Here is a 25,473-nt window from a genome sequence, read left to right as displayed (position 1 = left end):
TGTCCTCACCCCGCCTCCGAGGGGACGCGCACATCAAGGGGCAGGACGTGGCCCGAGAGGTCTACCTGAGAGATTCTCCCAGCTGACAGTCTTGGTTTACAAAGGTAGCTGGCAGATGTCCTCACAGCAGTTTTCCCCAAAGTCTATTTCACAGGTTGCTAATAGGTTTTACTTAAAAAGGAGACTCTATTTAAAAAACACTAGGATAACAAGAGTTTGGTTGTTTGTTTCCTGTAGAAACTTCTCAGAACCTCAAACATGCGACAGTTCTCCAAGGGATGTGGTGTGCAAGGTTTCCCTCTTTTAGGGAGGTGCCAAGGATAAAGGATTCCCCCAGAAGCCACGCCGGGAAGCGTGATGGAACATATAACAAGTCTAACATAAGATTCTGAGCTTAAGCACTGGTCAGTTCTTGGCTGGGAATAAATGGAAATACAAAGGCCAGTGGCAAAACATTGGTTGAAATCCTGGCTAAGCTATCACAAACTGAGCAGAATTTCCATGTAAATGGAAGGTTCCTCTCCCCTGCCATCAGCATGGCCCGACACTGCTGTCTGCGTGTGTCCAGAAGACAGAGATCCCAGATCAACTTCAGGCTTTGACCTGAGGCTGATGGTGAAGATGAAGAGGCTGAGAAATCAGGGAATCTGTGATGAGATAATCTACTGACTTGCAGAATCCTAGGGAATATTAGCATATTAGCAGCTCTGAACAGTCTTCCACAGAATAAAAACAAAACTCATTAAGCTAGTGCTTCCCAAGCAGAATCTCCTTTTTCAACAAAACCTCCCTTTCTTCTGCTTTACATTCAGAATATGGTCACCTTATAATCCCAGCTCCTCACACCATGCCTGACTCAGGAAGCATTTTTTTTTTTTTTTTGCGGTACGCAGGCCTCTCACTGCTGTGGCCTCTCCCGTTGCCGAGCACAGGCTCCGGACGTGCAGGCTCAGCGGCCATGGCTCACGGGCCCAGCCGCTCCGCGGCATGTAGGATCCTCCCGGACCGGGGCACGAACCCGTGTCCCCTGCATCGGCAGGCGGACTCTCAACCACTGCGCCACCAGGGAAGCCCAGGAAGTATTTTTTAAATATATCAGTATCTGATTAAACTGATGCATAAATGATTTTCCTTTGAGCTGCAAGAATATTTTAAATGCGTTTTAGAAAGACACATGTTTATCAAGCCATGCTACATCCTTTATATATTTCCTCGGAATTGAAGATGGAAATGGGCAACAACAGCAACTTACCAGATCCCAACTCATCATAGAGCAGGACAGCAGGCTCCCCACAAATCTGGCTGCCAAAAAGGCATCGTGCTTGGACAGTGAAAGTATAATTATGACCCAACTTCAGGTTGGAGATTTTAAAGAAATTGTCAGTAGTATTCCCAAGGTAAGCTGTGATATTCATGGCACTATCAAACATGTGTATCTCGTAGCCCTGAAAACAAACACAGGAGGGATTGTTCAGGAAGTTAAATAAGGAATCTAACAGCTGCTACTACTGGTTCCAACTCTGTGAGCTCCTTATTGCAGACATTTATAGATGCTAAAGCAGTGTGTGTTTCGTACCAGTTCTTTTTACATAGCACTGAGATATTAGATTCAGAAAATGGGAACATTCTCATCCCCAACATCTAACTACCCACTTCTGAGCCACATAGCAGAAATGAAAAGCACAGACCTAACAAAAGCCATCTTAACAAATACTCCAGTACAGAATTCAAAGTTCTGGTCAGCAATCCACTTATCTCAAGGAATATTAAAAGAAACAAAGAATCCAGACAACATAGCAACAGGTCATTGAAATGAGACTGGACCAATAATAAATCCAAGTTGCAGTGGACTCCAGGCATGGGGTAAAAAATAAAAGCAAGACGTTTCTCCTTAGAACAGCCTATACAAACTCCATTGCTGGCTTGCAGCTCACTTCCTATCTCCGTGCTTTCTAGTTCATCCAAGCTGATCTCAGCCCCAGACAAGCCTGGCCTTGAACTAGGCAGCACTGCAGCAGCTCAGCCTCTGCTCACTGGGGGAGCGTGAAATAAGCATCCTACTTAGACTGGCTCGGGGAGAGTCTTGGACTCCTGTGCTGGAAAAATCCCTCTTGGAACAGCCCGAACCCAGCATGCTGGCTGGGATCAGGATTGACTCCCAGACTTCCCGGTTGATCTCCAAGTCTTCCAGTGTCATAGCTACCAGCACCTCCCCCCACCGCAAAACCCCTCCCATCTTATTTCTACCCACTGCATAATCATGGTCTCCTGGTTCTCATTCTGATGACCTGCCTCTTCTTTGAACTCTAAGTCAGGAGGAAGGAATAAGGACGCATTAAGCTTATGCTGGAACCCTGCACTGGGAATGGAATACTGACTGCAAGCCCAACCTTTACGAAGCTGGGCTCCTGCCACGCTGATGACAATTGGCTGCCCGACTGGGTCTCCCTACAGCACCTGCCTGGAGTCCTACTCCTGCCTTCTTTTTTATAGACTACTAACTAGCATTTATTATTTTCTATCTAATATATATGTGGTGTAGGACATTTGCAAAATACATAAGGGGATAAAGAAAAAACATGTAAATGATACCAACATCAGCCACCCATAATTGACTTGACCAACCCTCTTCTAGTGGGCATTTAGGGTGTGTCCTCTTTCTTACTGTCATAAATCAAGTTCTTTATGCACACTGTTTCCTTAGAGTAAAATCCTAGAATTGCTGGATCAAACGATGTAACACTTTCAACGTTTCTGATACCTATTGCCAAAGTGCCTTACAGAAGGTTGAACCCATTCATATTCCCAGAGCACTCCTCTCCCCAGCTATGACTCATGTTGGTACTACCCTCCCCCAAAACTTTTGCCAATTTAATGTGAAAGTGCTGTATCTGTGCTGTTTAGATTACTAGTGAAGCTAAAACTTTATTTTCTTTTGCTCACTGCTGCTTGAACATTTTTACCTTGCTACCTGTTCCTTATTCAAAATTATAACACAGTTGACCCCTGAACAATGTAAGGGTTGGGGCCCTGACCCTCTGAGCAGTCAAACATCCGAGAATAACTTAGAGTGGACCCTCTGTATCCTCGGTTCTGCATCCTTGCATTCAACCAACCACGGATGGTGTGGTACTGTAGGTTCCACATATAAGTGGACCTGCACAATTCAAATCTGCGTTTTTCAAGGGTCAATGTGTTTCTGTTTTGAATTGATTTGAAAGCTCTCTTTACACTTAAATACATTAACCATTTATATGTCACAGTTGTGAGAATTTTCCAATTTTGATCCTTCTGGCATTACACTGTGACGATTTAGAACTGGAGGGCTCTCTGCCAACGCTCTACCCCGAGGTAGCCACGGCTGATTTACTGGGTATCTATTTAGCTCATGCTTTGCTGACAATGGGGCCAACCCAGCTCCACCGGAGAATCTGTCCACCCTTGGATGGCAAATCTATTCCCAGGTGCCACTCTCCTCCTCCTCCTCCTATCTCCTGCTGTGAGTTCAGTAATTGGTCTGCTAAAAACAAAATGAAACAAGGTGTTTTTCATATGTCAAAAGACTATCTTCAAGCACTTCCTGCTCACTGGAAAGAAACTGGTAAGATTCCAGGTTGGCAGTGCAGCTCAGTTCCCCAGTACTAAAGCCATAGCCCCGCCCTCAGACTGTTTGGGAAAGATGGGGCCCTGGGTTCTGATGCTGAGCTCCAGTCCAGCCTCAGGAAGCACAGTGAGGACTCCAGCCCGTTTCCCTATCTTTCAGGGGATGACAAGTTCAGGATTGAAAAGTGCTTAGTGCAGAGATTCACATCTTTAATGGGCAGTATAAACATTTCACTAATTAGCAATCCCACAGAAAATGGTCCTTTAATTCTCAAGTTCACTCCCCTGCCCTATTCTTTCTTTTTACTCTATCTATGCCAGCATGCTGTTAACGAGCTCATCTCTAAAATGGCATTTCAATTAGATTTCCAAAGTCACTGAGAAGGAGGGAGGAACTTACCCTGCTTTCATTAAAATGCTTTTCCTTCAAAGCTAGGCTTTTCCAAAACAGAAGAACATGGTCATTTTCTGTTATGATTTTTAAGGCATCAGGTGCTGATAATGAAACTGAAAATTAAAGGTGAAGTAGGATGCGGTTAGTGGCTCAACATCTGAGTCCGTTTTCTTGTCTGTCAAAGGTTGATTAAATAATGCTAATCTTGAAGGGATAGGTTAAGGAAGGAATAATACACATTACCGCTTAGTATACAGCCTAGCACATTGTAGACACTCTTTAACTGGCATCTCTTTTGTTGTTATAATACCTTTAGCCAAGAAATCTGGACATTATCTAGACTCAAGGATGGCCAAAAACAAACGGGGTAGGGGGAGGAAGGGATGGGGTGGGATGGAACCATGTTCAAAGTTTACCTGGACCTCTGCTCTGGTTCCAGTCTACTTCCGTGTTCCAAATGCCAGAGGCCTTAGAGGTCAGTGAGGGCCTAGGGAGCTCGGTCTGAAGACAGAGCCCTAGAATGACCCCAGAGTATGGCCCAGGCCCACGGTTCACACTGCCGGCCTCCGTTACTGACACTCCTGATATCGCCTGCTGCTGTCCGAGTAACTGAGCTTATTACTTGCTCTCTGAACTTGAGCCTGACAGCTGAGCCAACCTGGAGCTGGCAGCAAATCCCCCTTTAATCTGCTGCCCAGTTACTGGTCTCCATCCATTTCTGCACGTGATGTCGCCCAAAGGAACCACGATGACCTCAGTCCAGGTGCCCAGATGCAATGCTTGGCTTTAAGTGGCCAATGTTCAGTTTTATTTCCTAACTCTCTTGGAAATGTCAAAACCAGCTAGGGGAGGGGAGACTAGAGGAGACGGAGAATATGGAAAACGACAGCCACTCCCCAGCCCACAGCGCCCTGGCCACCACCCTGCAGCCCAGATACTGGGACCCCTGCACGGCTCTGCCCCAGCGTGGACACTGCGGGTCGTCTTTGCACTTCCTGTGCAATTACTGATAGAAATCCTATGTCTTCAAAAAACTAAAAAATAAAAAAGGAAAAAAAGAAATCCCATGCCTAGAGGCGTTCTAGCGGCACTGGGAGTGCCTTGCCGTGTGAGGGGGCCTCCAATCGCTCATCTGCTCACCTGTGGTAATTTTGATACTGGAGTCCTTGCTCATGTTCCCCAGCTGGACGATCACATGGTATTTCCCTCCAGGCTCCAACTTGCTAAGGGTGTATTCCACGGTACTGTTGCGGGATTTCACCTTGTAGCTCCGGTCACTCTTCCTTATGAGATCTTTAACTGCAACTGCATACAGCTAGGACAAGAAAAAGACATTTTAATGGTAATCAGGAACCTGGAGTTGTTTTACTCTTTGTAGTTCAATGGTGGCCCATGTAACATAAGTATGTCAGTGGTTGTGACCCCCGGCAACAATATTTTGAGCCCCAATGTCTGTTCTTTGGAAAGCCTCTGGGGTAGTCATGTCCCAACCTTATAACAAGTATTCACTCCCAGATTTGTATAGAGAATTGTCAGTTTGATCCACCTACCCCACCTATCCCCAAAACAACAACTCTAGGGAAAACCACATTTGTGATGGGAGCAGCAGGTAGGTTGGAACATGCAAGAAAAACCCCAGTTCAGGGCTTCCCTGGTGGCGCAGTGGTTGAGAGTCCGCCTGCCGATGCAGGGGACGCGGGTTCGTGCCCCGGTCCGGGAGGATCCCACATGCCGCGGAGCGGCTGGGCCCGTGAGCCATGGCCACTGAGCCTGTGCGTCCGGAGCCTGTGTTCCGCAAAGGGAGAGGCCACAACAGTGAGAGGCCCACGTACCGCAAAAAAAAAAAACACACAAAAAAACAGTTCAGTGTTCAAATTCTCTATCTCCACTGCCATAGTGTCGGGATGTCGTCAGAGGATAACAATGAATGAAAGTGTTCAATCCCAGCTCTAAGAGACAAAAAACCCCATTTACTTTCTCCCAGGTTGCTTCTTACATCTATGGGGACAGGGAGAAAGTAAAAGGACAGGTAGTAAGCACAGGGAACTCAATCAACAGGAAGAAGCTGAGAGTCCAGAGGAGTCTTTGTGACCAAGCATTTAAAACCACCCACCCCTGGGATGGCAGGAAGGGCAGAGGGCATGGAGGTCAGAGCAGCCTGGGCAAGGGAAAATGGGAGGTTTTTTCTAGAATCAATGCCTCTTCTCTTAGGGCACAGGCCAGCAAACTTTTTTGTAAAGGTTCAGAGAGCAAATATCTTAGGCCTTGAAGAATAGATGGTCTCTACCACAATTACTCAACTCTCTTGTTTGTAGCATAAAAGCAGCTCTAGATAATGTGTAAACGAATGGGTATAACTTGGTTCTAATAAAACTTTATTTAGAAAAACAGGCAGTGGGCTAGATTTAGATTTGTTAGTGAAGGCAGAGAAAGCAGAGAAGGAGGGACAAACCAGTATGGTAGCCAGGAATACTGGAGATGTGACAATGAAGAAGAGGCACCTGTAAGGACCCCGTCTTTGACCCAGCAGAAATAGGGGGAGACCTCCTGCTGAACTCCAAGCACCAGGACTAGGTTTCTTGCCCCCTTACAGGACCCACCCGCCCCCGAACCAGACCATGCATCCCCTCACCAGGTCCTGGTCAGGAGAATCGTATGGGGATTCCCACTTGATGACAGCGGAGGTTTTGCCCGTATGAACCACGTGCAGGTGACGGGGAGGAAGCCTGCTATCTGGGATCATCCTCACCACGACGTAGTCAGAGGACGGACCCTGGTAGGGCGCCACCACCCGGACCTGAAACAAACACCATTCGAACTCATGCAGTTGTCACCAAACCACTGTTTCAACAAAATAGTGACATATGGATACAATTAAAATTCAGTGCATACAAAAAGATGTAGAATAATTCCCCACCTACCCCAGATCTCTAATCCGTTTTCCCAGAGGTAGTACTAGTAGTGATTTTATGTGCTTCCTTCCAGAAATGTCCTACACAAATATAAGCCCAGATATACGGGTATGTGTGTACAGATATGGACTTATATATGTGTGTACTTATGCATGCATGTATATGTGTAGCCTACTGTTCTTAATTTTTTTTACACAAATGCAAAAACATTACACATATTATTATGCTCTTCGCTTCTTTTACTTAATAATACAGCATGGAGATTTGTCCAAATCAGTACATTTGGAGTTTGTTGTATTTGTGTTGGATGGTTGCACTAAACTCCATCACAAAGATAAGCAACAACCCTTTTAACCAGTCTTCTCTTGATAGACATTTGTTCCAAATCTTTTGTTTTCACAAGCAACAGTATACCAAACATGTTTCTCTAAATATCTTGGCACACATGGAAAAGCATGTAAGCTAAATTCCTAGAGGTGGAATCTGACAAAAGCTTTTATTTATTCCTGTGACCCATTCTCCAAGTTCTCAATCCTGCACAAGGGAGCTGTAGTTGGCTAAGTGGCCGTTCATTCTGCGTTTCAAGTAAAAACCTGATGCTTGTGAAAAAGAATCATCCTCCCGTGTGTGTCTCTCTCACACCCCCTTCTCTCTCACACAAATACATGCACAGGCGCACACGCATCGCACGCGGATCCTGGAATCCACACCTCCAGCTCCCCAGGTCCTGGGTCTGAGCCAGGAGGCCAGCAATTAAGACATCCTCAAAAAATAAAACATTCTTCTGTACTCCTGGCGCAGGAAACTTACCAGAAACAAATACTGCTCATCCCCACTGACAAGGACTGTTTTGTTGTGCTGTGATGTAGTCAAGCTCTTGGGGTTGCGATACAGGTCAAGAAAGGATGTGGCATAGAAGATGCCGTAAACCTGGTAAAAGGAGAAAACAGAAAAGGACACCAGTTCAGTGGCCAGTGACCTCACTCTCATGAAAGCCCTAATTTAAGACCCGGGGAACCACTTCAAATGAGCTCACAAAGAATTCTTCATTCAACATCTATTTCATCAGCATTTACAGAGAAGGCACCCTGGGCCAGGCAGTGGCTTCCCACCTACAAAGATAAATACGGTGCAGACTCTCCTCAGAGCTTGCTTTTTTGAGGAGAGCCAGGCAGAGAGGAAAAACAGAATTATCAATAACAAGATGCAAATGTGGAAGGTTAGATGCTATACTAGAAGACTGCATAATAAACTGGGGAAAAGAGGGGTTGACCAAGGTGCGAAGGGGATAGCAAGTGTGCAAGCTCGTGGAGGGGGCATGGGGAGGGAGGGCGGGCACTGCTGGCTGCCTAGGACATTCCCATGCTCCCCTCGTCCCTCAGCAGAATCCTGGTTCTTAGTGAGAACTGCTACCTGGAAATATGCCTACACCCACACCTCCCTCCAAGCGGCAGAGGCCACGTGACAGGGCTGGTCAACAAGATGTCAGCAGATGTTCCAGGCAGGACCTCGGTGAGGACACATTGAAATGCAGGGAGCGGTGCCCTTCTTCTGCCCTCCCGCTGCCTGGAATATGCAGGGTGATGTGGTCCAGGAGGCCCTCTGGACTGCAAGGTGATGCCACAGGCTGGAGGTGGCAAGGCCTGGGGCCCAGATCAAACTGTGCTGCGGCTGTAGAGCTCCCAGACGGCTGAACTCCAAACTCTGACCGACTTGTAATTAGGAGGGAAATAAACTGTTGAAAGCCACAGTTACTCTCCATTCCTGTTCTGTGCACCCATTCTTAACCCTAATTGGTACACGTGGAGTTTAAAGCAGGAGGTGGGAGTCTGATGGCCTCATAGAGGGGAAAGTGGAAGCTGAGAGCATGTTTCTAATGGGGGAAGCATGAGGAAGCTTCCTTTGTAAGGTAGAAACAAAGGGCATTTTCTCCAAGAGCATATGAGCAGGTAAGAAAGGGGACTTGAAAACCGTACAAGTTTGGAGAAGCTGTGGGGATGAAGGGAGCCCATCAGGGACATGCAAAAGGACTTGTGTGTCTCAGATGAGCAAACGGGAATGGAACAGGAATAGGGGAAGGAGAGAGCTCAGATGGGATGGCAGAGGGGGACCCAGGGCGCAGGCAGGCCTGACCCCCAGAGAGAACAGGCCCGTGGCCACCATGGGGTGGAGGCTTCAACCAGGAGCCAGGAAAGGGGTCCCTGGAGCCATGGAGCCAGGGTGTAAGAAGGCCCCACGCAGACAGTGATGGGGGCAGCTCTTGCGGTGCTGACGGCAGCCCTGAGTGAGACCCCAGCGTCCGCAGTGAGAGGAAGACGGGCTGAAGCTGAGAGCTTCGTCCAGAGGACTCCACCAGCCCCTGACCCTCGGAAGGCTACCATGAGTGTAAGGGGTCTCTCAGCCAGGAGGAGGCCGGGCTAGGCTCCTTCTCCAAGTTCACGTGTGGTGAGACACTAAAAACAAGTCACGGGCCAGTGTTCTGTACACGATGCCCCACTCTGTGCAGACAGCTGGGGGTGACAGGTGGGCAGGCTCTGAGTTGGGTACTTAAACAGAGATAAAGGCCCCTCTGTGATAACGGTCTACTTCCAGGTAAGATGGAGACCGGGGGAGCTCTGGGCATTCTCATCTCTGTCCTTGCCCCAGAGTCAGGTTCTGGAGCAACAGAAGAGCCCAGGCTGTTAAATTAGCTGGACCTGAGCTCTAACTCAGCCTGTTGCTTACTAACCCTCGACTTTGGCCAGTTACTTCACCCCCTCTGAGCCATGGTCTCCTCACTGGTAGAGAAGGAACATTTACCCCACAGAGCTGATGAGAGGATTAAGTGCAAGACCACGGATGAAGGGTGGGCATCGTGCCTGGCACACAGTGGGTGCTCAGTTAACTCCTACCTCTCCCTCCTCCTTCACGGCTGATCTCACAGACAATTAATTACTTGCAAACCTTGGTTCTTTCCCCACGAACCAGTCCTGCCCCCGCTGCACACTGGGGATGCCCTCAGAAGACAAGACTCATGCCAATTCCTCCTCACCAGCCACTGAGGATTCACTAAGGCTCAACTACAGATTTAGTTCCATATGCTTTTCCATTTGGAAAACCCAGAAAACAATCCTTCCCTTCAAGAACTTACAAACTACTTAGGGAGATGAGAGTGGACAGAAGATATCAAATCGGATACGCAGTATCTAATGAAACATTATGCTGCGTGGCGTCAACTCTAAAGATTTAGGAGTTGGTAAGGGAAAGAGATCCAGTAGAAGAGCTAGGATTTGACTACACAGCAGCAGGAGCAGGAAGGATTCCAGGGAAGAGAGAGCAGACGCCCTGGTGCAGAGGCAGGAGGGGCATGATAAGAGGCTTGCGAAAGCGCACCTGAAAGCAAAGGAGGGCACACTGTGGAAGGTGGGAAATCAAAGCCAGGCTCAAAAAGAAGCGCAGGGCTTCCCTGGTGGCGCAGCGGTTGAGAGTCCGCCTGCCGATGCAGGGGACACGGGTTCGTGCCCCGGTCCGCGAAGATCCCACATGCCGCGGAGCGGCTGGGCCCGTGAGCCATGGCCGCTGAGCCTGCGCGTCCGGAGCCTGTGCTCCGCAACGGGAGAGGCCACAACAGTGAGAGGCCCGCGTACCGCGAAAGAAAAAAAAAAAAAAAAAAGAAGCGCAGATCTAATTCCAGTGAGTCAAAATGCATACATGAAAACAAAAGGCCTATATACAAGTAGAGCCAGCATCCTGGAATGAACTGGGGTGGGGCATGTTTGGGGGGACAGAGAAAGCAACCTGTGGGCGGGGGATCCCATAGGTGAGGAGGGGCTCGAGGAGCCTGAGGCACGGTCCTCAGGCGCATACTCATTGTCCTGCAGGCGACTTCTCACCCATCCCTAGGTGAGACTCCCAGCTCGGGAATGTGCCCCCTCCTCAAACTAGGTCTGTTCAGCAAACAGCAGGGGGCTCTTTGTCTTGGATGCCAGGCCAGGATGCAGAAAGGGAGGCTGAGGCAGGATGTCAGGCGCCTCCAGAAGGTAATCCAGAACTGACTACAAGGGCAGCTTGTGTCTGGGGTGAGAAGAAAAACAACAGCAACAGAGGGGGAAGCCCTGGGGGTGTCTTGTGGCCTAGTGCCAGGCGACAGTCCATCCGTGCTCTGCAAGGGTCATCCTGGCTGACTTACCACATTCCTGGGGCCGGTCCAGGTGCATTCCACCGCCGTCTGATTGACGGCCTTGGCTTTGAGGCTCGGGGCGGGTGGGCGGACTCCTCTGGTCGTGACATGCTCAAATGCCAGAGGACTGTCCCCCAAGTCAGTCTTGGCCCAGGCAGAAATCTCGTAGGTTGTATGAGCTGTCAGGTTGCCCACTGGGGAAACAGGGACAAAGGGCTGGGGGCAGCAGTCAGGAATACATATCTTTATATGCACACCCTATTTTTTTTAATGTCATCTCTCCATTTAAGTGAGCCCCACATGCTGTAGAATTTTTATTACTTTACAGATTCACTCGGCGTGATTTATTAATGACTACTGCAAGCAACACACTGCATGGGCATGGGAAAATCCCTTTGAAAGCTGCCTATCTGGGGATATAAATTGGTACGACCCTCCTGGAGAGCCATTTGGCCTTGTGAGTCTTGGCATCCTCCATAACCTTCAGTGCAGTTAAATGAGAGGGATCCCAAAATTTGTGCAGCCAGGATGTCTGTCACAGCGTTTGTTATGGCAGAAAAAAGTATAATCATCTGACTGCCTGGCAACAAGGCAATAGTTAAATAATGTGCGTCCATGAGCTTCACGTGCATTCCATGAACTATTACGCGGCCACTAAGGGTTGTTTCCAAGAATATATAATGAAACTAGAAAATTCTGTTATTTACATTCAGTGAAAAAGGCAGGATATAAAATTCCATATAGTATTATTCAAATTTTATTTAAGAAGATACAAAGAAATCAATGAGGAGGAAAAGTATTAACTTAGGAACTACCCAAAATGTAAAAGTGGTTTCCCTGGGAAGTGAAATGATGGGAAATTAAAAATTTGATTGTACCTTTTTTGTTTTCTACATTTTCTGTAATAAACATGTGCCCCCTTTCTAATTAGGGGAAATGTCATTAAAAACTAAGAGAGCAGTGAACAAAAAGGAGGGTGTGCTAAGAGGACAGCCTTTGGAAACAGAAGGACTTGGGTTCAAGGCCCAACTCTACCCTTTGGACTTGTACAAGCAAGAATGAAGTATTCAAACTCTCTAAGTTCATTTCCTTGTTGGTAAGATGGAGGACAGTGACGGCACTTATACCAGCTGGCTGTTGCAGGGAACAAAAAAAGAAAATTCCTCTAAAGTGGTCGGCATGACGCCTGGCATGGAGCAAGCCCTTCGTGTGTTCCAGGCAAAGGCTGGTAAGACTTTTTTGCTCCTGACTCTGCCAATTTCTATTGGTGTAATGTCGAGGCGATGAGACCACAGCCTTTGGAATTAGAGAGGCGTGGATTCCCATCGTGGCTCTGCCACCTTCTGAGGGAATCACTCAGTCCCTGAACCTTGTTTTCTCGTCCATAAAATGAGTAGATCCCACCACACTATTCTGGAGGTGTTCTGTAAAACACCACACACAGAGTGCCTGGGTAAATGCCTGTATACAGTAAGTGCTCAATGTTAGCTATACTCCTGCACAGCCTCCTTAGGCAGCCTTCGGTTCCCTCCCGCCAAAAAAATATACTGTATATAACAGAACGCCTGCTAGGGTTGAAACTACTTTGCAAACAGAGTATAAGGGAAGAGTAGAAGCTCCCATGTCCTCTTCAACATTCACAAGCAGCCTTGGCCAATGAAGGTTTTGTCTTAGAAATAAATTAAAATCCTTCCTTTAGTCCATCTTCAGATATGAGGATTTTAATTGAGACTCACTATCTGTACAGATACAAGAAGAACTGGACCCTCTTCCTTCCTTGTCTCCTTGCTTCCTTCGCTCAGTCTGTTGGTCCATTCGTTCAACAAATGTTTACTGAACGCCAATTATGCAGCAGGCCCTGCGCTACCTTGTATCAGCAAAGAAGGAGCAAACCAGGGCAGTAAAAAGAGAGACAGGTAACTAAACCCAGGAACTCTCTCTTTTGGGAGGCAAAAAGCATCTGTAGAAGGTTAACCTGGCTTCTTTCCAGTGTTTCCTCCTTTTTAAGCCTCCAACTTCCATGAAGAGACAACAGGTTAGAAGGGGATTTGGGGAACCACTCAATGGATCCCTCACCTGGACTCAGGAGTCACTGACAGCATCCTCAATGGAGAACACCTGCCCACTCAGAACGGCTGCAGAGAAGACCCCCCACCTGTCCCGGCGCCCCACACAAGCTCTAATGCCAGGAAAGCATCGGTCTAGCCTTCCTCCTTACACACCGACCAGCTCCAGGGCGCTACCTTTGTGTGACAATATGCTTCCTCGGAAGTTCATCGTTCTCTTCTCCTGTCTGTGGGTGTCGAACGCCCAGAAGAGGTTCACCACATAGCCATTCACCTGCCAAGGAGCAAGAGCCATGTTACAGGAACAGTCCACACTCACAGAGCTCACCAGACACTAAAGGAAGATCTTTTCTGTTGTTCCTCGGGTATCTATCTCCCTTCTTACAATGGACGGGCTAGTCCTTTGGATTCTTAAACCAGTTCCATTTGTGCTATCATTGACTACTTATACTCCCTCCTACTTCTAAAAACAAATGTGAGACCATTCATAATACAACATATAGATTCAATGACACAAAAAACTTAATAAATAATAAAAGGACAAGAACCAATTTAAAAAGGCAGAAAGAAGGGAATTCCCTGGCGGTCCACTGGTTAGGACTCTGAGCTCTCACTGCCGAGGGCCCGGGTTCAATCCCTGGTCAGGGAACTAAGATCCTATAAGCCGCGTGGCACAGCCAAAAAAAAAAAAAAAAAAAAAAAAAGGCAGAAAGGATAAAAATTGAAAAGGTAATTAGATTACGGTAACTAAGGATCAGACTTAGCTCAGGTGGTCCTTGCAGTCAAGGCCGAGAGGTCCATACAAAGGGGGCTTGCTTAGATCTCTTTTGTCTAATGGGAGCAAACACATCCATGGGTCAGGAAAGACTACCTTTTCCAAGTTCTGAGCTCATAGAAGGATTTGATGTAAAGGTCTTTAAAAATATTGGCCAATGCACCAAATTAAAATGTTTTCAAGAGCAAAGACTATAGAGACAAGGTCTACACAAGGTCATTTCTGGCATCAGCTGTCTCTGAAGCTAAGGGCATGACACCAAACTGTAGTTCAGTCAGTGGCACAGGCTATTGCCCCCACCACAGCTTCACAGACAGGGAGGGATGTGAGGGGAGACAGACAAGAAAGAACCCCATGAAAGGTGTGTGGCAACTTGAGAAACCAAAGGGACACAGATAATTATGGTGAAGTTGGTCAAGCAGATGGACCAAGCAGAGGGGAGGAAGGTGCTAGAAGGGGAGAATATTAGGTGGATCTAAGTGGATATGCTTCCGAGGTATTTGACTCTCTCCTAAGACTCACTCTTGGGAACCTCTGCATTAGCGCTCGGCACCAGGAAATCCAATAAAGCTGAAAATTACAGGGCATACATATTCTGTTAACACCAACTCTTTATTTGCACTGTAGCTGTGAACCATTTAATTATACGGTAAAAAAAAAAAAAAGGCACCAGGCTGAGCCAGAATCATTACACGTGAAGACTCAAGTTGTTCTTCGTAGGGGGAGGAACCAACCTAGGTGTGGTATTTTAGCTTTGCTGGGTCAAGTCATTCATTTTTCTTAATCTTCCCGTCCTCTGCCGTATCGGTTCCCATGCAAAGTAAAGCCCCATTTCAAACCGCCCAACCGCTGGTTTGAAATTTCCACGTTACCTTGATGTCAGTGTCCACGGACAGGGTAAAGCTTAGAGAATTTTCACCATAGCTGTCAATGTGGATGTCTGGGGGTGGGATCACTGAGAACAAAAGAGGGATTCAAAAAGAGAAACCAGGTGATGAAAAGGGAAGAAGGCAGAACTTAACAGTTTTCAACTCAAGAGACAAAACAACCTTTCAGTCGGGGAAGAAAGGGCATTTCTTTGGCGGCTTCTACTCTTCCCTTTTACCACTGTTGTCCTGAAGCTGAGGTTAGGTCCACAGTTACCTGGTGAACACATAACTACCTTGGCTCAGTCAGCTATCCTGGCAATTAGGTCGAGCAGAAAAGTTCCATTATGTAAATGTCCCTCATTAACCCAGCTTCAGCCTGGTTCTGAAAGGCACAGGGATCACACTGAGAGCCACCTGTATTGGCACCAACAAATTCCCAGAGGGCTCAAGTCCTTTTGGAAGGTTGACGGCAAGCTAAATCTTAAGTCCTAACTTGTAAATGCACGTGTGGCAGACCGGAAAGGATCTGGGCTCTGGAGTCTCACACACTGGAGTTCAAATTCCTGTAGAGACACAGCACCGTGTGACCTGGGGCAAGTTACCTGTCCTCGTGAAGCCTGGAGATGCCCTCTGTACTTCTCAGAGGTGGGAAAATTCACTAAAATAATGCATGTCAAGGGCCTGGCACCCAATTACAGTTCCCTTTCTCTCCCGTTCCCACGACAGATTAAAGAGCTGATGAGCATGATGGCATTCTCAAAAAGATCGGAGCTCGAGCTGGAAGCTGAGGGCACAAGGAGAGGGCAGCAGAGAGAAAAGACCCCTCTTGGCTCAAGTGCCGAGCATGATGCTGGTCACTGTGAAGGTCTACCCACCAGAAACCTGACAGTATGCGGCCACGCATAGCCCAGGAGCGCTGGATGCAGTCAGCATCGTCGGAAGATAAGCTTTAAATGGCCGCTTATTAGACTCTCAGCACATATGCCTCTTATACTGGCAAAGCAAGAGGGACTCAAAGGAGTGCCTCAGACTCTGTGGCAAAGAGAGGTATCAAAATCTGCAGGAGTCTCTCCAGATGATCAATGAAAGTGGGCTCGAGGAAAACACGGCAACCAGAAGAAGAAAGGATATTAGGAGTTTCAGGCAGCCAGCTCAGAGCAAAATAGTTCGGGTGCTGCTGACCTGCGTTATGATCGTGGTGGCTGGGGACAGATCACAATCCTCTCCAGATCCCAGTTCCCTCAGCTACAAAATGAGCATAAGAATACTCACAGGGTTGATCAGGATTAAGAGAGATCAGTTCATGTAAAACAACCCGCACGGTGCTCAAAAAAAGGTGGCCTTTCTCACTGCTGTTATAATTAATCCACTGCGTTCACTAATGAAGGTGATGATTCTGGGTGACGCCACCACTGTTTTGTACCCCGTCTTCTTACCTTATTAGCACACGAGGTCACAGATAGATCACAGCTCACACTTTCTGACTTGGCACACAGTTGCCTAACACGTGCCCTAACCAACACACATATGAGGAGTTGGGGTTCATCCTCAAAATCATATTAAGGAAGTTAAAGATTTAACTGAGATTTTCAAATGCAGGTGTGACTTACGATGAGGAATTCAAGGTACTACCTGTTCTTTTGATGACCTTCCAATGTCCCTCCTTTTCAGTATGTATGGTCAGTCTGTTCTGACTGACCTTGTAGAGGAAAATAATACCACAATCAAAACTCTCGGGGAGTGTGAACTCGGTACACTTTTTCCAATACCCACACACTCCCTGCTCCACAGACTGGCTGGCTTCACTAAGTTTAGCTGCCCCTGTCCTGATCTCAATGACACCATATTTCACAGGCGACCTGACAGTGACTCTCCATGACCCAGAGCCTATGTCTCACAGGCTCAGATTAAAGTATAATCCCCCAAGCACGTTCCAGGCGACACTTCTGGCTTTAACACCCGCCAATCCAAAGACGAAAGCCCCAAGCGCCAAAGCTACAATCAGGAAGACGAGCTGGACTGTCTCCCATAGAGTGCCAGAGCCTTCGTTTCACTTGCTTCAATTCACTCACTCATCCACTATTTCATCAGCTCCTACCCGACACCACCCTCGAGGCACGTGTGCAAGGCAAGGAGCCCCTCCTGGCAAGCAGGTGGTACAGTGGTTCAGGGCACAGGCTCTGGACTCAGGAGATCAGGTTCCAATCCCAGCTCTGTCACTTGACTGACTGCGTGCAAGAGACATAACCTTTCCAGTCCCTTATCTGTTCTTATAGTTGTTCTGAGGGTTCAGCGAGATGAGCTGGTGTATGCAGAGCAGGTCCGTGGCAAGTCGTAAGCTATGACTCCGATCAGCTCGAGCGCTAGAAAACTACCACCTAAGCATTGTCGGTCGGTGCCCCTGGGGCAGTAACAAGTGTCAGCACGGCACTCGCTTAAAAACACCACAAATACACATGGACAAGATCATCTTTATCTCGGCTGGGAAGGAAGGACTCCTTCTATTTTTGATACTGTGCCTGAGAACAAGGGCATGAAGGCCTCTGGAAATCCCTTTGTATGTTTTTATTATAACAAATGCTCAGTTCTAGAAGGAGGAATACCTTCAACAGTTGCCCCCAAAGACTTCGTGTGTAAAGCACTATGGAGACGCCCACAAAAGTGCGTGTATCGGGGAGAGGGAGGCTGTGTGAAGTTTCCTGATCTCTGCTTCTTCATTTTCCAGTCACACTGAAAGTTATTTCCAAAGGGTTATTCTATCTTCTCGAAATCTGCAGATGCTGGAATCACCTACCTTTTCCTTTTATGGTGGTAATGGATTTAGAATCGCTCCAGTTTCCTATTCCCCGACTGGTCACTGCAGCCACCTTTCAAATCAGAGTGCAAATTAGTATGAAATACAGGCAACATACCACACAGTAAGAATCCTGAGTGAGCGAAAGTGGTAAGGCTTTGGCTATAAGGGTGGAAGAAATTATACACAGAGGGATTCAGGATAGACAGAGGCCCCAGCAACTGAAATAAGACAGGGAAAGAGACAACAGGAGGGAACCTGGGTAAAGGGAATTGTGATAGCACTGAAATTATGAGGGAGTCTGTGTATACACTTCATGGTCTCAAAACATGTTTTGCACAAAATCTCTTTTCTACTGAAGATGTTGATAATATATTTCATAAGAACCCCACAATATCATTTTATAAATGCTACTTATCATAGCTCTGCATCTCCCTGCAGCTAAAAATAAGCAGGAAAGAGGTGGGTGCAAAAGTAATTGGAGCTAAAGCACTAGCAGAATATCTGGGTTAAAAGCAGGTAAAGCTGCATTACCATCGGTTGTTGGTTATCTGAGCAAAGTCTGATTTCAAGTTCTCTGTGGCCTTGGTTTACGAGACTGAAAGAAATGACAAGCTTCCAGAGCAACAGGTGGGGTGTTGAGCACACCACGAGTAAGCGTCTCACAAAGGTAGGCACGGAGTTCTCGTGAAAGGCCAACCAGCTCCCCATGTTCCGAGACCACCTGGACGGCTAAAACGCGTGTGAACACTCACTCTGACAGTGTACTGAGCGTTGACCAGCAGGTTCCTTATTTCTGTCAAGTTGCTAAGAGCTCTCTGGGAGGCCCACATCTTGGAACCACTCCTGCTGTACTCTACCTGAAGTGAGGAGAAAAAAAATACTATGGACAGGTAACCAAAGGTCTGGGCATCCCGACATCTTGCAAGGAGGCAGGCGGAGAGAGGGGAAGGTGAGATGCAAAACGTTCCAGAGGATGGATGATCATTTACAAGGTGACAGCAAACCACGTCCTTGTCCCACAGAACATGCTTCTGCTCTACCAGCCCCGGCAATCTCCTGCTCTCACCCGCGCACAGCCCGCTGCCAGAGGGACTTACGATGTACTCCCGAATGAGGCCGTGGCTGTGGGCGGGAGGGGCCCAGCGGCCCACGATCACTCCTTCCACTTCCCTGTGGAGTGACAGCTGGAGGTTCTGAGGGGCGTCTGGCACTGGAAAAGAGGCAACTCAGGGTGAAAATCCATCTGCATACTCATCCACTGGAGGAATTTCCCTGAGCTTAAAACTCGGACGAGAAAGAATCCAGAGCTGGCAGTGGGACCTACCCCCAGAAAGCGCTGTCAGCTGACAGAACACCTTTCCTCTCTTCCGGAATGCAAGGCCTGCTTGCACTCACCACACATCTAATGACTGCACGTATCAGACCACGGCTCAGCGAGTCTGACGCAGGCCGGGGGCTCACAAGGGCTGCAGGATAGAATCACGTGGGCGGGCTAAGTCACCACTGGCCCTGGGCTTTGATGCTGAGATCTTAATTGTCAAGGACGGCGTCCGCTGTCCTGAACTCTCGTACAACCAGAGAACCACTGGTGTGGCTACAAAGAAATAAAGCTTACGTTCTCTCTTTTTTTTTGGTCACGCCGCGCAGCGTACAGGATCTTAGTTCCCTGACCAGAGAGCAAACCCATGATCCCTGCAGTGGCAGCCCGGGGTCTTAACCACTGGACCGCCAGGGAAGTCCCAAGACTTACTTTCTAATAGCACAGAACTTCTAGATTCAAATGAAGGGACCGCCTTCAAAGTAGGTTTCTTAATAACTTCACTGCTGGCATTTCTGAGACCTTTCGGGATCTCCCCTTTTGTGACTGCCTTCAGAGGCCAATTAGAAACCACACAGAAACCAGTTACAGTGCTTTCCAGCCAAACTTCATTTTGACTGCACAGTAGTTATTCATGTTGATAATCTGCTGAAGATGAATATTAAGGGTTGAACTGTAACACCTCCGACCCCAAATTCAGGTGTTGAAGTCATAACCCCCAGTACTACAGAATGTGTATTTGGAAATAAGGTCTTAAAAAAAGTCATTAAGTTAAAATGAGGTCATTGCCCCTTACCCAATGTGACTGGTGTCCCTATAAGAAGAGGAAATTAGGACACAGACACACACAGAGGGCAAACCACGTGAAGACGGCCGTCTGCAAGCCAAGGAGGCCTCAGAATGAAACCTACCCTTGACCTTGGACTCCCAGTCTCCAGAACTGGAAGAAAATAAATGCCTGTGCTTTAAGCCACCCCATCTGGGGTACTTCGTTATGGCAGCCTCAGCAAGTGAATACAGTGAGTGTTCATCAACAAGCCATGGCCTGCAAGCCCTTGGAGGGCAGGAACTGTGTCTTATTCATCTGATTCTCCAGTGTCTAACCTAATTCCTGAGCAGTAGTAGGGACTCAGCTACCATCTGTGGGAAGAAGATCAACGAATGGGATATTTCAAAAATGGTTCCACTTAGAGTTTAGCTAAGCTAGCCCATGGTATTGCTGTCTCAGCATCCATTTTATTTAGACAAATAGGCTAAGGGGGCCTTAAATTGACACTAGCCCCCAAGCAAGCCCTGGATCACAGCCCAAAGAGTCACAAGCAAATGCAAATCCCTAACATGACTTCCCCAAGGGCCCTTGTGATAAAGTCTCCCCACCTCCCAGGACCTTCTCCCTTGTGCTCCTTAGGTAAGACTCCCAAGAAGTTTACCAAAATCCCCCTTTTTTGGTGTGAATTGGCCAAACCAGCCCTAGCCCAGGAACTCCACAGCACTCCACCCACAAATCCTAAAAAAGGCGTGTGCCCCAGGTCCCGCTGCTCTCTGCCTGCACCCTGCCTTGACCTCCTGCGTGGCCCCTTGAGGTACGCGTATACCGCCTTCAGAACCTGGGAGTAATAAACTTCTCTACTTCACTTTCCCTGGTGGGCTTCTGCTGACTCTCTGGCACTCTCTCTGCTCTACTGAACAAATGTTATTCTAACAAAGTCATAACTCATAGATTCTTTTTTGTGTGTTTTGTTCAGCACTTCCTTAATTTCTTTTTTCTTTTTTTGAATTGAAGTATAGTTAATTTACAACGTTGTTTTAGTTTCAGGTGCACCGCAAAGTGATTCAGTTTATATATATTCTTTTTCAGATTCTTTTCCACTGTATATTGAGCATAGTTCCCTGTGCCATACAGTAGGTCCTTGTTGTTTATCTATTTTATATCTAGTAGTGTGTATCTATTAATCCCAACCTCCTAATTTACCCCTCCCTCCAATTTCCCTTTGGTAACATGTTTGTTTTCTATGTCTGTGAGTCTATTTCTGTTTTGTAAATAAGTTTGTTTGTATCACTTTTCTAGATTCCATATATAAGTGATAGCATATGATATGTGTCTTTCTCTTTCTGACTTACTTCACTATTAGTAAGCACTTCCTTACACTCTGGCACTACCAGATGCTCCAGGCTTATCTTACAGATCTCCTGCCCCAGGCCTGGATTTGGCCATTTCTTCAAAGAGCCCTGTGTCCTCTTATTGAAGAAGGCATTAGAAACCTAAATCTGAATGATAAAGTTTTTCTTGGCCTTCTCAGTTGACAAAGCAGAAAAAATATGCGTGTGTACTAACCTGTGCACATACACAGATCTAGAAATATTTTACGTGTAACCATCTACACGCACGTTAAGATCAACATGAGTTCATATTAACATCTCCAAATGTAAACATGGTTCTGATGGCAACTGCAAATGAAAAGTTCACAAAACCTGGGGAGCAGAGATCACAGGAATCAGCACAGTCACCCAATGTCAACTACTGTGAAGGGGGAAGAACTAGGGAACTCTCTATGACCCAAGGGTTTTGGTAAATTTCCTTAAAATGAACCCACAATACTTCTGACGAGTCTCATACGTTAACAATGATGATCTCCTAAGTACCAAATACTGGGAAATACCTAGAGACGGAAGGTAGAGGTAGAAAGAGGGCAATGGTGGGCAGAAAAACATTATGTGTGGTGATCATTTTGTAATTACAGAAATAGCAAATCACTATGTCATACACCTGCAACTAACACGGTGTTGTAGGTCAATTATACTTCAATTAAAAAAAAATCGTTTTAGGGCTTCCCTGGTGGCGCAGTGGTTGAGAGTCCGCCTGCTGAGGCAGGGGACATGGGTTCGTGCCCCGGTCCAGGAAGATCCCACATGCCGCAGAGCAGCTGGGCCCGCGAGCCATGGCCGCTGAGCCTGCGCTTCCGGAGCCTGTGCTCCGCAACGGGAGAGGCCACAACAGTAAGAGGCCCGCGTACCGCAAAAAAAAAAAAAAAAAAAAAAAAAAATCGTTTTAAGACACTGAAAACAAACGTATGATTACCAAAGAGGAGAGGGGGAGAGGGATAAATTAGGAATTGGGGATTAACAGATACACACTACAATATATAAAATAAATAAACAACAAGGACCTACTGCACAGCACAGGGAGCTATATTCAATATCTTGTAATAACCTATAACGGAAAAGAATCTGAAAAAGAATACATATATATATGTGTATAACCGAATCACTTTGCTGTACACCTAAAACAATGTAAATCAACTATACTTCAATAAAAAGAATTGTATTGAAAAAAAAAAAGTGACATAGTAAGAACAACTCAGCCAGGACCATAAAACTTAGCCACATAGGAAGCACAAGTACTTTTGTTTCTATGCTCCTGAGCATCCTGGGAAACTCTCTGAAAATCCCACATAAGGTCCTGTCCCTGCCATAAAAATAAGCTGCAGCACTTACATCCTTCTGGAGTCCTCAGGGTCACGAAGTCATTGGTGCTGTGCACCTTGCTCAGACACTGGACCTGGACTTTGACCTGATATGTGGTGTCTGGCTTCAAGACTTTCAATATTGTGTTCGTTTTATTGCTGTGGGTTTCCAGAGTCTTCCATATGCTCTCTCCAACCACCCTGGCCAAGAGAACAAAGATAGCATCACATCAAAGCCGCATGGGGTGGCTGAGATGTCTGAATACGTCAAAAAAGAGCTGCTCTGTGCGCACACAGAGTTTATGGAACATCCAGTGGCAAAAGAAACATCATTTTCTCCCACAGCAAAGATGGGACCCACCTGTAGTAGACGTTATACACACAAGAAGCAGAGGGCATTTTCTTGGGCCGCATCCAGGTCAAAGTTACATCCCCAGAGAAGTCAGCTGTCCACTGAAGATTCTGTATTTTGTATACATTTAATTCCTCTAGAGAGAGCAAGGGGAAAAAAGAGAAATTGATATCTTAGAAATCTTGGATTTCAAAGGACCCAAGAGGTTCCTTGGTTTCAGGCAGACCTACTGTGATGTGGTCAGGCCACCATCATTATCTTAAGACACCCCAGAAAAAAAAGAGTTCAGACCTTCCTATATAACCTTTCCCAAGGTCTCCTAAATTTCCCAGCATGGCATTTCTCCTTGCATTTCACCTCCTTGTCTGCACTGATTTAAGCCTGATTCTCAACAGAGAATGCTACAAATCCAAAGACAATGTCACGGCAGGATCCATTACTGCTACAGACTGAAATGTTTGTGTCCCCCAAAATCCATATGCTGAAACCTCATCCCCCATGTGATGGTATTGGGGGGGGGGGCCCTTGGGAGATGATTAGGTCATAAGGATGGAGTCCTTGAAAATGAGATTAGTGTCCTTGTAAAAGAGGCCCGAGAGAGCTCCCTCACACCTTCCACCGTGGGAGGACACAGAAAAGACAGGCTGTCTGTGGACCAGGAAGTGGGCCCTCACCAGACCACCGAATCTGCTGGTGCTTCAATCTCGGACTTTCTAGCCTCCAGAACTGTGAGAAATGAGCTTCTGTTGCTTCTAAGCCACTCAGTCGGTGGTACGGTTATAGCAGCCCCCACATGATTGCTAAATGCATTCCAGACAGAAGGATGGAGTTCACCCCACCACAAAGCCTGACGCTCTGTGGGAGCAACGATGCCTCAACACGAGGGATGTCCTTCCAAAGCCAATCTAATATACTCCAATATAAAATAAAAATTAAAAAAACTCCTATGAAAGATCGAGTTAAATTGTTTTATTTGTATAACAGAATGCACTACTGTAATTAAGCAAATCATAATTCTAAGACACTACCTAATTTTTCATAAGTAGTATCTTTTGATTAAAATTATCATTATTTAAACTCAAAAACACCCCATTCTAAGATGTAACTATTATATATAGGATGAATAAACGACAAGGTCCTACTGTATAGCACAGGGAACTATATTCAATATCTTGTGATAAAGCATAATGGAAAAGAATATTTAAAAATAAATAAATAAAAGGATCCAAGTACCAATACAAGGACTAAAGCAAAAGAAAATAGAACAAAAAAACAAAAAAAACCAAAAACACCCAATCTAAGACCAACATTTCCCTGAGAGGGGCGAGGTGGGCTGGAGGCTGCCTCAGAGGCGGCACTGGGCCTCGCCTCACCTGCAGCTCCAACAGTGAGCAAGGAGCTTTGCATTTTCAGACTGAGGAAGAGCTCAAGAGGGTTCAACCTCAGGGCCTACCCAGCAGGGCCGAGGGTGAGCCCGGGGTCCTGGGGGGCCACACTCACCGCTGCAGGCGTGCTCGTCGCTCTCGTCCGAGCAGTCCAGGAAGCCGTCGCAGCGCTCGGAGAGCACGATGCAGGCCTCGCCGTCCTCGCACCGGAACTCCTGGCCCGTGCAGGTCAGGGTGCTGCGCGTGGCTGCAACACACGAGGGGCCACGGTCACCAAAGGTTTCTCGTGTTCGGGAAAAGGGAACTCATCAGCTTCTGCTTCAAAAGACCCTCGGGATGGGGGTGGCGGGGACCCCACGCTGGCTTGCTAATCCCTCTTCATTTGACATTGACCGGGGGAAGGTGCCTTCAGGAAGGGCCAGGGCTTTGGCGTCAAAGAAATCAGGGTTTACATCCTGCTCTGTATGAGCCTGAGCTAACTCTTTAACTCAGGCGCACCTCGTTTTATTGTGCTCAGCTTTTTCATACTTTGCAGATAACTGCGTTTTTTAACACACTGAGGGTTGGTGGCAGAGCCAGTGCCTTTTTCTAACTGCATTTGCTCACTTCATGTCTCTGTGTCACATTTTGGTAATTCTCACACTATTCCAAACTCTTTCATTATTACTGTATGTATTATGTTGCTCTGTGATGAGTGATCTTTGATATTACAAACGCGTGGCAAAAAGATTACAACTCACTGAAGGCGCAGGTGATGGTTAGCATTTTTTAGCAGTAAACTATTTTAAAATTAAGGCATGTACGTTATTTTTTAAACATATGCTATTGCACGCTTAACAGTCTACAATATAGTGTAAACATAACTTTCATATGCACCAGGTAACCAAAAATCCATGTGACTCGCTTTATTGCAGTGGTCTGGAACGGAACCCGGAACCCGCAAAACCTCCGAGGTCTGCCTGTAGTGCCCAAGTTCAGTTCCCCGGTATAAAACTGGGGTGACAACTCCATCCCTATGGTGTCTGCAAGGACCCAGTGAGATCAAGCACCTGGAATACGCCTGAGAGCAGGCATCCACAAGGTGCAGCTCTTCCTCTGCGGTACTTATTCCTAATCATCTGCTCCTGTTATCAGTCTGCAGTCCAGAATGACCCTCTGATTTCTGCTTTGAGTGAGACTAATAATAATGAGATGAATCACAATAGTAAGAGGCATGTCTATTGTATGTAACCCTTTTAATTGTTTAGCTTTTCAAAGTATTTCCGCAGACAATGAAATAACGCAAGTAAAGAGCACTGATGAGTTAAGAGTTATGCAACTCGTTGGCTAGAAACCATAATCTGATGTTCTTTCCAGTTTGGAAAGTAGATTTAAACTGC

General features: G+C 46.8%; 1 protein-coding gene across 2 annotated transcripts in view; it reads right to left on the bottom strand.

Moving 5' to 3' along the window:
• Positions 1-25,473, bottom strand: part of SORL1 (sortilin related receptor 1) — a 161,399-nt gene that overhangs the window by 7,017 nt on the left and 128,909 nt on the right. For both annotated transcript variants that reach the window (XM_004280687.3, XM_033407341.2), the window contains 14 exons: positions 24,210-24,341; positions 22,719-22,845; positions 22,389-22,558; positions 18,673-18,785; positions 18,328-18,432; positions 17,573-17,645; positions 14,782-14,864; positions 13,312-13,408; positions 11,078-11,262; positions 7,720-7,839; positions 6,630-6,794; positions 5,138-5,312; positions 4,004-4,110; positions 1,253-1,445 (listed from right to left, as the gene is read on the bottom strand). In XM_004280687.3, coding sequence (XP_004280735.2) covers positions 1,253-1,445; positions 4,004-4,110; positions 5,138-5,312; positions 6,630-6,794; positions 7,720-7,839; positions 11,078-11,262; positions 13,312-13,408; positions 14,782-14,864; positions 17,573-17,645; positions 18,328-18,432; positions 18,673-18,785; positions 22,389-22,558; positions 22,719-22,845; positions 24,210-24,341 — 1,845 coding nt within the window. The remainder of the gene's footprint in view (positions 1-1,252; positions 1,446-4,003; positions 4,111-5,137; positions 5,313-6,629; positions 6,795-7,719; positions 7,840-11,077; positions 11,263-13,311; positions 13,409-14,781; positions 14,865-17,572; positions 17,646-18,327; positions 18,433-18,672; positions 18,786-22,388; positions 22,559-22,718; positions 22,846-24,209; positions 24,342-25,473) is intronic.

The sequence above is a fragment of the Orcinus orca genome, chromosome 8 (genome assembly GCF_937001465.1).
Source record: "Orcinus orca chromosome 8, mOrcOrc1.1, whole genome shotgun sequence".
Lineage (NCBI taxonomy): Eukaryota > Metazoa > Chordata > Mammalia > Artiodactyla > Delphinidae > Orcinus > Orcinus orca.
This window is presented reverse-complemented; position numbering and strand designations above follow the sequence as displayed.